Source organism: Rhopilema esculentum, chromosome 11 (genome assembly GCF_057945365.1).
Source record: "Rhopilema esculentum isolate cy_ngs chromosome 11, ASM5794536v1, whole genome shotgun sequence".
NCBI classification, from domain to species: Eukaryota; Metazoa; Cnidaria; class Scyphozoa; order Rhizostomeae; family Rhizostomatidae; genus Rhopilema; species Rhopilema esculentum.
In genome coordinates, this window is record NC_142825.1 from 641,958 (window position 1) to 654,273 (window position 12,316).

General features: G+C 38.9%; 2 protein-coding genes across 2 annotated transcripts; one reads left to right on the forward strand and one right to left on the reverse strand.

The window, feature by feature from the left end:
* Positions 1 to 9,535: 9,535 nt before the first annotated feature.
* On the reverse strand, positions 9,536 to 10,084 carry LOC148958767 (uncharacterized). The gene is made up of 2 exons (XM_089111149.1): positions 9,916 to 10,084; positions 9,536 to 9,756 (listed from the first exon to the last, which is right to left on the reverse strand). Exons 1-2 carry the CDS (start codon positions 10,082 to 10,084, stop codon positions 9,536 to 9,538), a joined length of 390 nt encoding a protein of 129 aa, XP_088967275.1.
* A 1,091-nt stretch (positions 10,085 to 11,175) lies between these two features.
* LOC148958768 (uncharacterized) lies at positions 11,176 to 12,034 on the forward strand. Its single transcript, XM_089111047.1, has 2 exons — positions 11,176 to 11,689; positions 11,912 to 12,034. Exons 1-2 carry the CDS (start codon positions 11,176 to 11,178, stop codon positions 11,974 to 11,976), a joined length of 579 nt encoding a protein of 192 aa, XP_088967173.1. The 3' UTR covers positions 11,977 to 12,034.
* The last annotated feature ends 282 nt before the right edge of the window (positions 12,035 to 12,316 follow it).

Sequence of the window (12,316 nt, forward strand, 5' to 3'; positions counted from 1 at the left end):
GAAACTGTTATGTTAATCAGTAAGAGGTGAGTTCATGTGACCAGTTCAAGGTCAACCAATAGCATCGCAGTCATGGGAATCATGACTCAGCGGATTTTGGCACTTAGGGTATACCCAGTCTATTTATCATGACTCAATGCCTTTAATAAACTTCTCAAATTTATGACTGTTTTGGCTAGGACTACGGTATATTGTAATGAAAATTATTTTCTTTCGCACTAAAGTTATTTCAGCAACGATAATTTCTTGCAGTAATTCGAGATCAGTTCTGCGTTTGATTGGCAAACTCTCTCAAAAATACAAGCACACTCCCCCAGTTTTGGTATTGCTTGGGTGATCATTACAATAAATTTCTTTACTATAGCCCTCAATACAGATTTCTTCATTATCAATAGTAGAGTCTAACATGGATTCTGAGATCGCATTTATATCATTTTTGTAAATTGAATCATAGGCCTCGATTAGTGGAATTTTAACGTTACCTTTAGCACAAATACTATTCACGTTCCAATGAAAAAACTTCAGGCACTTGCAGATTTGAGGGCCAGGATTTGTTTTTATATCACCAGAAAGCAATAGAAGAAAGTCCCATGAGAGGAGTCTCCAAGATAAATGGATTCCAGGAATACATTTACAATACATTTTGCAAAGACAAAATAAAATGTAACCATTGCATAGGATGTTGTTTTCATGTAAACAAATATAAAATCATGAAATTTGTGTTTAACCATGTCAGGGGGAAGAAGAGAAAAGATTGATGCGATCAAGATGAATGGCAACAGAGTGAACACCGATATCCACATAAAGAGGTACAAGTAGACAAATGAGCAAAGACTTGTCTGGATCAATTCTGCACAAGGAATAATATGAGAAACAATTATTGTGTGCCTACACCTGCAAAGCTCAATCCCGGCACGCCACTCACTGGTTCCTATGGGCATTTAATGCTCGCTGTATCTCTTTGATCATTCTGAGATTACTTTGAATTTGGGTATCTAGTCAATTTACAGCAGCTAAAACAAAGGGAGGAACAGAAAAACCTATTGTATGCACAAAAGAAAGAAAGTAATAAAAAATATATATTGACATTTACACTTGGGAGTGCGACAAATCGAGTCACGATCGAAGCTGCAGCAGGGGACTGTTTTAGGCAGTTTGAGCAAAGAAGTAGAATCAATTGTGATGGCGTTCACTTGTAAAAACAAAAGCAAGCTTGGGTACCATCATTACGAATTTTTTCTGCTTTGATATCTCATTCATCGACCTGCTCTTCCTCGCCACTTCCTGAGTCATTGTCACCTCCTGCTCTTTCATATCCAGATCGATCAAACTTTTCGAAATTTGTGGCAAAGCTGTACAGTTCATCAGCACATCTGTGTGAATCGATGTTATACATAGAACAGAAGCTTCTGACACTAGGCTCTATGTCATGAGATGTATTATGTGTCCCAAACAAATCTTTGAACTTTTTACCTCGAAGAGAAGTGAGAATCTTTTCCAGCACGCAGTGGAATGTCTCTCGTGTCCACTGATTTTTGAGTGTCTCTGCTGGCAAGTCATGCTGGAGCTCTCCATCCATCATTCTTCTGCGAAGAACTCTCATTGCCCTCCATTCTACACCTTCAAACTCTGCCTTTGCTTGCGATTATCATGTCAGGAATTTTTCTCATTTCTTGTAGTTGTGAAACTGCTGAATAAACCATTTGCAGAGGCTGTCCAAAATCTACATTAATAATTTGCATGTATCGGCTAAGAGGACCAGCAATTGCAAATATTTCTCTGAACAGACATGCGGTTACTGTGATCTGCTTGAATTGGAAAAATGCCAACAATCCTTTTACTGTTGAGCGTTGCTTTGCTTCAAAAAATTTCTGCAGCAACTTCCTCCAGCATTTTCGCAATGCATTCAAACCTTGACAAGAACCTATTCAGGAAAAATTATCTTGCACTCCATCTAACGGTGTTCAAGCGCTTTACCGAGAACACTTTCAAGCTCTCATCCTTCTGGGCACTTTCAAAAAATGAGTGCACTTTGTGTGACTTACTAAATGAATTGTAAAACTTTTCCAAATTACCTGAAAAGGCTGATCACATTTATTGCAACACCAGCTGCGTCAGAGAGGACCAAATTCAGAGCATGGACATAACAATTAACGTATGCAACATGATTTCCAATAATTTGTTTAATAGTTGAGTGTGTAATAATAATTTCCAATAATTGAGTGCCTGTAGCCCATTGCAACATTCATTCATGTTTGAAGCACCGTCGTATGTCAAAATCTTTTTGAAGGTTACATCTTGCAACTTGAATATTGTAATGATGACATTGTAAAGTTTGTTAGCTTTTTTTTCTGTTGCTCTTTGACAGGAAAATAGATGTTCTGAGCATTCTCCAGCCGCATTTGCTTAACTGTTCTTTGTGCGTGACGTCAGGTATTGTATCTGCCATTAGTGCCCAAGATCAGCAGGTTTTGATTTTCTGCACTACTTCTGATTTTCTCTTCTTCGATAATTCTTATTAGTTTGTTTAATGAGTCATTACTAAGAAATGTCAATTTGAAACCTCGACCCCTCACACCTCGTTTACCAGCCTGCTGTTCAGACACCATGCATCGTTGTAGCTTTTGTAAGGTGGTCTTTCGTAGCTTCATCATACTCAGACAGAAGCTTGAGTAGTTCCAAAAAGTTTCCAACCTTTGCATTTAGGTGGCATACAGACCTTTCCTGATTCACAATGTTTCCATATTGCTTTTCCCAGGTGTTGAATCCAGTGATGGTAAATGCATTTCCTTGGTTATCAGCGGAAATTGAACTGCTAAAAAGAAGACAAGGAATACAGAAAAGGCTATCCTTCATCAAGGAGTAAGAAACCCATTTACGCCTTGTTCTGCTATCATCTTGAAATATGCGTTGTGAGCAATATCTTAAACAATCACTGTGTTGGCTTTTTCTCTGCTTTAAAGTTCCCTCTGTTGTTTGACATGGATTTAGTCGTATTCAAGCTTCTTTCTTGGCATTAGTAAGGGCTATTCCAACAATGACAGCAGGATCAAATGTGTTTTTCTTTTCATAAATGAATATATTTGAATTGAAGCCACTTCGCTCACCAGCAGGAAAATAAGATTATCTCGTAAAGTTAGCAGTGGTTTTAGAAGCATTGCTATCATCACTTCCAATTGTCTCAATCTTCTGACCTTCCTCTGTGTCATCCCCCTGGGTTTTGCCAAAGGGATTCTTCCAAAAAGTTTGTTTCAACATGTTCTGTGTCACCGATTTTAATTGTAGTTGCCGATGGCTCAAGATTGTCGTTGCTGAGACCAACAACCTCGTTTGCCTTGAGGTGTTTTGCATGAAAGATCCACTTCTCCTGTTTTCTATTTCACACACTTTTTTAGCTCTTTTGGATTCTGGCCCAGATTCTTTTCTCTTTGCAGGCAGGTTAGAAGCCATTGCTAAGGAGAAATGAATAAAATAACACTTTTTATTGCAATATTTTGTTATACGACTTCAATTTCTAACCTTTGCAGCTGTCTTTCTCGTAGCCATTTGCCCTCTCAGCCTTTCTCTGTGATTTACTTGAAAACTTCTGCATCAAATTTAGCAAAGAACAACTGTTTGTAGGGTTTCTACTCATTTAAAGTCATGTGCAATGCAACAGCTTCACTGCTTCTCGGTTTATTTTCTGTTTTTCAGTAAAATATCCAGCTTTTCAAATTGACTTATTTTATAGGGTCGGCCAATTTTCGAGAAAATACGGTAGGCAAAACATAAAATAGTAATCAAAAGACATTCTTCTCATTTTCACTAATATTTCATACAGGCTTGGGGCTCCTGAAACTCCTTTATCATTTCCAGAATACCAAATATTGCAAAAAACAATTTTGGCGCCCCTTAATCTCTAATTGCGCCCCTTTTCAGGGCGGGGGGGGGGCATGGCCACCTGCCCCCCTGCCACCATGCCACTGATTAGTTGACCAAATTATATTAGGACTCCTTGACAAACAGATAACAGGAGCCTCCAGAGACACTGGATGAAGCTTTGATTATTGCCAGGAGGTTTTAAGCAGCACAAAGTAAAATGCAGACTTTGGGATTTGATAGCAAATGGCAAAACCCTACAATTTAAGGAAGAACAGGAAAGAACCTGACAGGTATCATGTACCGTTTTATGATTACTGACTGCTGAATCGAAAAATAAACCGTAGAGATTATTTGTCATATGGTATTCTGAAAGAGAGAACAAACTCTAAACATTTGCTTTGTGTAAAAGGTATGAAGGCAGAAAAGAAAATCCGTTTTTCAGCAAAACATCTCGTTCATAAACCAACCTTTTGCAACAATCTTTTTAAAACAACTTTTGCCTACACTGTCTCTCACTCCTTACGGTCTTACAAAAAACACGATCCTAATTCCAAAACTGATCCAAGGGTTGATCTGGTAGATGGTTACTGTCCTCACACACGGCCCCTCAAAATTAAATGCAGGCCCAACGAACTTCTGTTCATGAGGAAGCTGCCATCAAGGGTTCTTTTGAGTAGTGATATTTTGACATTCCTCGAAGATTTCCTTGTGCTTTGCCAGGTTTATATGTCTTTATGACATCATCTGCTGCTTTGACTTGGCCAAGATATGTTTCTAAGATCAAATTCAGGCGGTGAGCAGCACAATGAATGTTTATCAATCAGGGGTACTGGTGTGCAAGCCTCGAAGCAACTCCTTCATAACACCCGCTCAGGACAGAAGCACTGTCTGCCCCTACAGCAAGAATAGAGGCCACATTGATGAATTAGCAATGAATCTCATTTATCAGTTAGCAATGAATACATGCCAGCTTTGTTGATCTTTTCTTTGATGGTTCTTCTTCCCTAAAAAGACATTGCTTTGACCAACTCATCGCATGAGCGCTTGGATGTGTAATAGTAGGCTCTGTACCGATGCTTCCTCTTGCCATGTAACATTTTGAACAAGGGATTTGTACGCAACATCAGATTGATGAATTCTTTCCATTTGCCTGCATTTAGTGATTCACTTGTTTCATCATGCCCTCGGTAAGCCATTTCTTTGGCACAGAAATACTGGTGAAACTGTAGCAGGATCTTCATATATTCTCGATTATTGCTAACAATTGAAGGCCGGTCAGGATCTAACATGCTTCTGATGCCTGCTGCTTCATGTTCCCATTTACTAGCATAGGACTCCCATCATGTCATGGAGAGAAGATGGTCGCTACATGCATCGTGTTTTCTTAGACCATGATTTGTTTCAATAGCTTTAGCCTAAGCATCCCAGCCTGTTTTGTTAAATGCTATGTTGGACTTTGCTTTGGATGTGCTGAAGTTTCTGCGAGCAAAGCAAAATGCTTTGTCCTCTTTGAAACTATACTCAAGCGGTCAAAAGCTTACATACTAGATAGCTCTGAAGCAGTGGTTCTTGCAGCCTTCAGGAAATGATGCTAACTTGGGCTGTGAAGGACTGCAATAGAGACTTCCGAGATTATCAGAGGAAGCAATCTCTGCTCCCCGGAACTGGATATCAGTCTTTTAAATTGTATCCTGTTTCACAATTGCCAGGGTGGTAGTACAATTTACTTGTTTTTAAGTTTCTGCATGGCTATCATTCTTGTCAGATTCTGCATGCTGTAAGAAAATTTTCTATGTTTAAGCCAACTTCATATATTGCTTTAATTAAATTGTAGAGACATAGCAGCCATTTGAGTTTTACAAAAATGGCATGTAAAAGTTTTTGGCTTTCTGTGATGAACTAGACTAAGAGTGGTGAAAAGGAAAGTCGACGCTCAATGTGTATAGTTTTAGAACTGAAACAAGTCTTTTTAAATCTTAGATTACTTTTTACCTACACATGAGCTCTATTTATAGAATTTGCCTCTCCTTACTTCCCTTTATAGGATGTCATAACGTATTGTTGATAGGGGTCTTGCGGCCAGGGAACGCTTTGACAAGAAAGTTCCCATCAACTCTAAATAGCTACTCTGGCACCTGTAGCTTTCTTTTACAGTGCCTAAAGCAACTGAAAGATTTCAAAAGAATCCAAAACTCAGAGACGAACATAGTGGGGAGTATAGGGGTGTAACACCCAAGGTGTTTGAAATATCCGTCGGTAGAGAAAGTAATGTAATAACCAAACAACAACCAGAAAACTTCTTTAAAACCTTACCAATCCTGTTAATGTAGTCAAGTAGTCTCCACACGAAGCATTCCCATTTACCTATTGTAACTTTTTATTATACTTCATTAATAGTAGATGTTTGTCTTTTTTAAGTCTGTAAATCATGTAAAAAATAATGACACATTTTGATCTACATCCGCCCCTGCTAAAGCTATACAAACTTATGCAAAAGCCGTAATCCTGTGAAAATGAAACTGAAATACAAACACTTTAACTTTCAAATAATAAAAAAAGCCTTTTGACGTAAATACATTATAAACAAAGTAACTCCTTCTTGATACCACTAATAGTTAAAACTCTACTCACCGCTCCATGCATCCATTTGGAAAAACTTTTCTGAAATACCAGAGAGCTCTGACCGATATAAAGAAATTTTCATAAATTTTGCTTGTCTGGTGTCAGCCTGCCAAAGAGCTAGCGTATGCTAAATTTCGCCCCACATCAGAGGCACAGGTCTTGCATATGGAAGCCAGGCCATCAACTTGTGTATAACTAAGGAACTGCACATCTCTGTTTGCACTCCAACAGGTGCACTGGCTTGCATATATGGCCAGTCATACAGAGATCTGGTAGAGTGTGATACCATCCACGCAATGTTCCACTGTCCAGTGTTGGAGACTGACAGGTTCTCTGTCAACTGGCAGGTGATGAGATACGATGACGAGATTCCCCAAGTGTCAGTTGATATTTTTCGCCATATTTTACATACTTTGGATGTGTTGCAAAGTAGACCAATTCTTGTTGCTTGCGGTGACTTCTCTCAGCAGCAGCCACTGGCCACTGTTGATGGATGCTGCCATGAGGTGCCAAACATCACATCTAATTGTCAAGTTATGTCACAGTGTCACCTCATAACACTCCATCAACAGTTTGTGCACTCGACGAGAGTCTACTGGACTTCCTGACACAAATCAGATACTCGCCTCTGACAGAGCAGCAGATCTGCTGAACACTGCTCATCAGGGGTCCAGTCACATCAGATCAAGTTGTTTCTGTATTTTGCCAGCATCCAGAGGCACTGTTTCTGACCGTCTCTAAGAAAGGTGCACATTTTTTCAACACTTCCATCATTCATCGATGATCAAGTGGATAATTCACTTTTGCCTCATTGCCTCTCTTTCATAGGGTTTGAGCTTTAAAATGTTTATTGCCTCGCTTTCATCTCTTGTCAGCCCAATTTTTTAAAACATTTTCAAACGCTTTCACAAAGTAAAAATTCAAGTCATGGACTCAGATGAAGAGTGCACTGCAGCAGCATTAATCGCTTATGTAATTATTAAGAAACGAAAAAGAATGCGTAAGAAAAGGCGTCGATCGATGTGGGTTAAGCCATGGTCAAGCCGTAGGAACGAATTTGGTGTTGATAACACTCTGCTCCGCGAGTTGCGCCTAGAAGATGCAGAAGAATATAAAAAGTTTTTGAGGATGTCATCCGAAAACTTTGACGAGCTTCTTAGCCTTATACAGCAAGACATCCAAAAAAATGATACATCTTTTCGAGAGGCAATTCCAGCTAGAATGAAACTAGCTGCAACCATTCGGTTTCTTTCAACCAGCAGTAATTATGCCGACCTGCAACATTTGTTTCGAATTCACAAAAGCACGATATCGCAGTTTGTACCAGAAGTTTGTGAAGCCTTATATACGAGATTGAAAGACAAACATTTGAAAGTAAATTTATTTTATTTATCTACATTATGATGGGTGTAGATAAAGAATTGTCAGAAAGTTTAATTATTGTAAGATGTAGATGGCCCTTGTTCATGAGTTTCATGGTAATCTTTTTGAAGAGGGTACGGATACTGCTGATGCACTACTTGTGGCACGGTACTTGGCCCAGGAGTTGCCTGTTGATATGGTATCGGGTACCCAAACTGCCCTTGGTAAATTAACTCTTGTATTTTCACCTTTATGAATTCTTTAGTTCTTATGTCCTTCATATTTCGAAGCCCAGCTGTGACGTTTTGGCCAAAAATTTCATCAGCATTCATTATCTTGTTCTTCCTAGATGCTAGAAAAGACATCGCTTTGTCAAGCATTCTACCCTCCTTACTTTTTTCCTCTGTCTCACGCTTTTTATTTTTTTGCAGCGGCTGTTTTGTTGACTTCTGTTTTCCTTTTTGCCCCTCTTTAAATCCAATGGTGCCATCATCATCGTCATCATCATCAACATCATTATCATTAGCATCATCAGCATCATCATAAGCATCGTCAGCATCATAAGCAGCAGAATCTTTTTCATCATCGTCATTGTTAGGGACGTCGTCATTTCCATAGTTCTGAAAAAAGATTTTTGCATTTTAGATGCATTCAACAGAGAGGAATGGATGGCTGTTGCAAATGAATTTGAAGAAAATTGGAATTTCCCCAATTGTATAGGGGCCATGGATGGCAAACATATAATGATGAAGCAGCCAAAAAATAGTGGTTCCTATTTTTTCAATTACAAAGGCACTTTTAGCATCGTTTTGTTGGCATTGGTGGATGCAAAATACAAATTTTTGTATGTCAACGTTTGTATGTCAATGTCAAAGAATAAGTGATGGGGGAGTTTTTCGTGGCAGCTCATTGTCAGAAGCGTTAAGCAAAGATCTTTTGGGGATACCAGCGCCCAGACAACCAACAGGCTCCGAAAGTGCATTACCATTCGTAATTGTTGCAGATGATGCATTCCCTCTTCAAAATAATTTGATGAAGCCATACCCTTTTAGAGGATTCTGAACAGCGAATTTACAACTATAGGTTAAGCAGAGCAAGACGTGTCGTAGAGAATGCATTTGGAATATTGGCTAACAGGTTTCGAGTTTTTTTATCCCCTTTAATGATTTCCCCGGAAAATGCTGAGAAGGTGGTTTTGGCAAGTTGCGTCTTGCACAATTTTTTACGAGAAAGGCTCCATCACGCTACACACCGGTTGGAAGTTTTGACGTTGAAGTTGTTGATGAGGGAAAGATTTGCGATGGAAGCTGGAGAGCAGAACAAGGGAACCTTCAATCGATTCTTATTTTGGGTAGCAATAATTATAAGCAAAACAGCAAAGTGATTAGAGACGAATTTTGTAGATATTTCAACTCAAACGGAAAAGTACCATGGCAGGATAGATTTATTTTATAATAATTATGTAGTAAAAGTTGTGCCTTTTATCGCTGTTGTACCTAGACATTGTAATAATTCGGTCATAATGTCAAGCTGTATCCTTAATCAGGTTTGTTATTTTAACTGTGTTTGGTTGTAGTATTTATAATTCTGAATAAACGTCTATCAACGCAAAGTATACTAAAGGACAAAAACGTAACTAGCTACAATAAACTGCAAGATTGTGTGTGACACCCAGCCAACATTTTCTTCGTCAGAATTTACCGATTGACGTAAAGTTGGCAATCCAAAAAATTGTTGTAGAAATGGAAAAATTATGATTTTGAGCAGTAACAGTAAACCATACAATACTTACAAATGAAGAGGTTGCTTTGCGTGAAATGACTGTGTCTCGCAAGAACATCATCGATTGAAAATGAGGCCATTTCGACTCATATGCCTCGTCTCTGCCTGCTCCACTTTTTGTTGTGCTTTACCTCACTTTCTAAAAACGTAAATTGTCAAAATGAAAATTATCAAATAATAGATAGACAAAGAAGGAAATCAAATGTTTTTTAATGTGAACTTTATTTTAATGAGTGTGAGAAAATTGCTAAAAAGGGCTTATAATCAGTGCTGAACAACATTATGAACTGCAATAAATACCTGACATAGAGAAATGATTCGCCAAATGTTGCAAACTCTTGTTTTTTGCACCTCTGTCGCGGTAGAGAAGAGATGTTATTTGCCACAAACATTTTTCTTCTCTCCATGCATTAATAAATTCTTCAGTGACTTCTGATCGCTGCGATTTGTACGCCATGTTTTCGTGCGGTTCACAAATTGACAAGGAGCTATTAGAAACTGTCCTTGAAATGATCTTGGCGCCTTACTGAACAATAGCAATCAGCGAGGATTTTCAAAATACAAAAAGAACTTCCGGGCATTTTATTGCCCAAAAGTTGAACATGTTCAACTTTTAAAACGGAAACTCCGGAATGTTGATAATTTGAAAATGTATGGCAATAATTAGGCAACCTCTGCAAATACACTAGGCACTTTATTGCCAGTCAACTAAATGCTGCAATTAAATGCCTAATGTATTCCAGCCTTTATTTTGATGAACACCGTGTGACTTATTATCCCTGCACCCCTTCATTCTCTTGCACTATTGCAAAAGTGCAGGGCCAAACACTTTCCAAAGTGGTCCTTTGGTTTGATGTGCCCTCTGCCCCTAGGGTGACAGCCTATGTTGCCTTTTCCCGGGTAAAGACTTTCCAGGATCTCTACCTGCTTACGGAAGTCAGTACAATGCATTTCCGTCAGGTCCAGGTCTGAGAGTGAGCCCGGCCAATCTAGGTTGATTTTCCTTTCCTTGACTGCTTCTATATGTGTTCTACGTTTGACGTTTTTTTGATTTTGACATACTGCCATGCCAACATGCTTTATAGACTTCCTTGTTGATTAAAAGTGCCTTTTTACTCAATACCATTTTGCAGTACTTGTCTAGTAATTTATTGTAGCTATTAAATATTATTATTTTGATATCGTCCATATAGTATATAGCTGTAGACAATTGTTCATGTCCTCTCTACAGTAGCTTCAAGCACTGTGTGGTTCATTTTTACTATTTCCCTCATTTGAACTCCTGGTAAGACGAAAAACTGGTGTATTAAAAGTCTAGTACCTGGGCTCTGTGTTGTGTATGACAATGTCGTATTATGCATTTAATCGCCCTTCAATATATTTTTTCTGTTCCTTTCATAGAATGGCATTAAAAAAAGAAACAACACAGTGAGAGGGAGTCTCGATTTTCTCCCACTTCCCAAAGAACTTCCTAAGGCCATATGGTAAGGCTGAGGAGACAGTCACAGAAGAAACAATATTGAGGAGAACAACTCCAAAAAATTGTGAATGGCTTTGTCCCCCACAAACCGCCATCTCAGAGTTGCATGCCACACTCTCTGTCAACATAAGATACTTGAGAAGTCGCCTCTTCTGACTGCAGAGAAAATTGAGCAAGGGCAAAAAAGTATGCAATCGTTAATGGAGCCAATTCAAGATTTCTCAATTTTCAACGACCTTGAGCCAAGCCAACACAATGTCAAAGACTTTTTCAAGGTTCTGTTGACAGATGAAAAGGCTGAAGACTTCTTCAAAGTAGCCTTTGCTCTTGGTGGGGCCCTTTTTACAACGGCCATACAATTTTACAACATGAAGTCGTTGGTTGTCAACATTGATGAGTTTGGAAAAAGAATGGCAATGAAGGAGGGAGACTTGGAATTTAAAAAGTCTCCCACCTTAAAGACACTTAAGAATATTCTCCTTGGCAAAAAAAGAAACCAGCCCGGGATTTCTCTCCCGTCTACACATTCCTACCATGTGTTCTTGCTTTTAAAAGCGCGCTTTCAAAGAGTAACATTTCATGGTACTTCTTTCATAGTTTTTTCCAGATATGACACATTATTGTCATATTAAGTTTCTATATTGTCCCTTATTGTATATAGACTACGGCTGGAGAAAAAGGCAACTGCATAATCATCTTATAAACTAGATCGCTGAAAAACACAGAAAGTTAAGAAAAACTGCAAATTTTCACTTGCTTCTTCTAATGCTCCTTGCTACAATGTTTTCCTTTTCTCCTTTTCAGAGAATGGCATTGACAAAGGAGGCAGAGCAGGGAGAAGGTGTTTCATTCTTCTCTCAATTGCATAAAAACTTTTTACGCCCGTCTAGAAAAGCAGAGGAGACACTCAAAGAAGACACTGCTTTAAGCCGGCTAAGCCCTAAAAATTGCGAGTGGCTTTGCCGGCCTACGACTGCCCTTTCAGACCTCCATGCAACGCTGTCCGAGAACATGTCTGTCATGGAAAAATCGCCTCTGTTCAATAGAGAACAATTCGAGAAAGGGCAAAAAGCAATCCAGGCACTCATGGAGCCCATTGCTCCATTCTCAATATTCAACGATTCGCAGCTGACCAGCCAAAATGTAAAGGACTTTTTCCAAGTCCTGTCGACAGATGAAACTGCTGAGACATTCTTCACGCAAGCATTT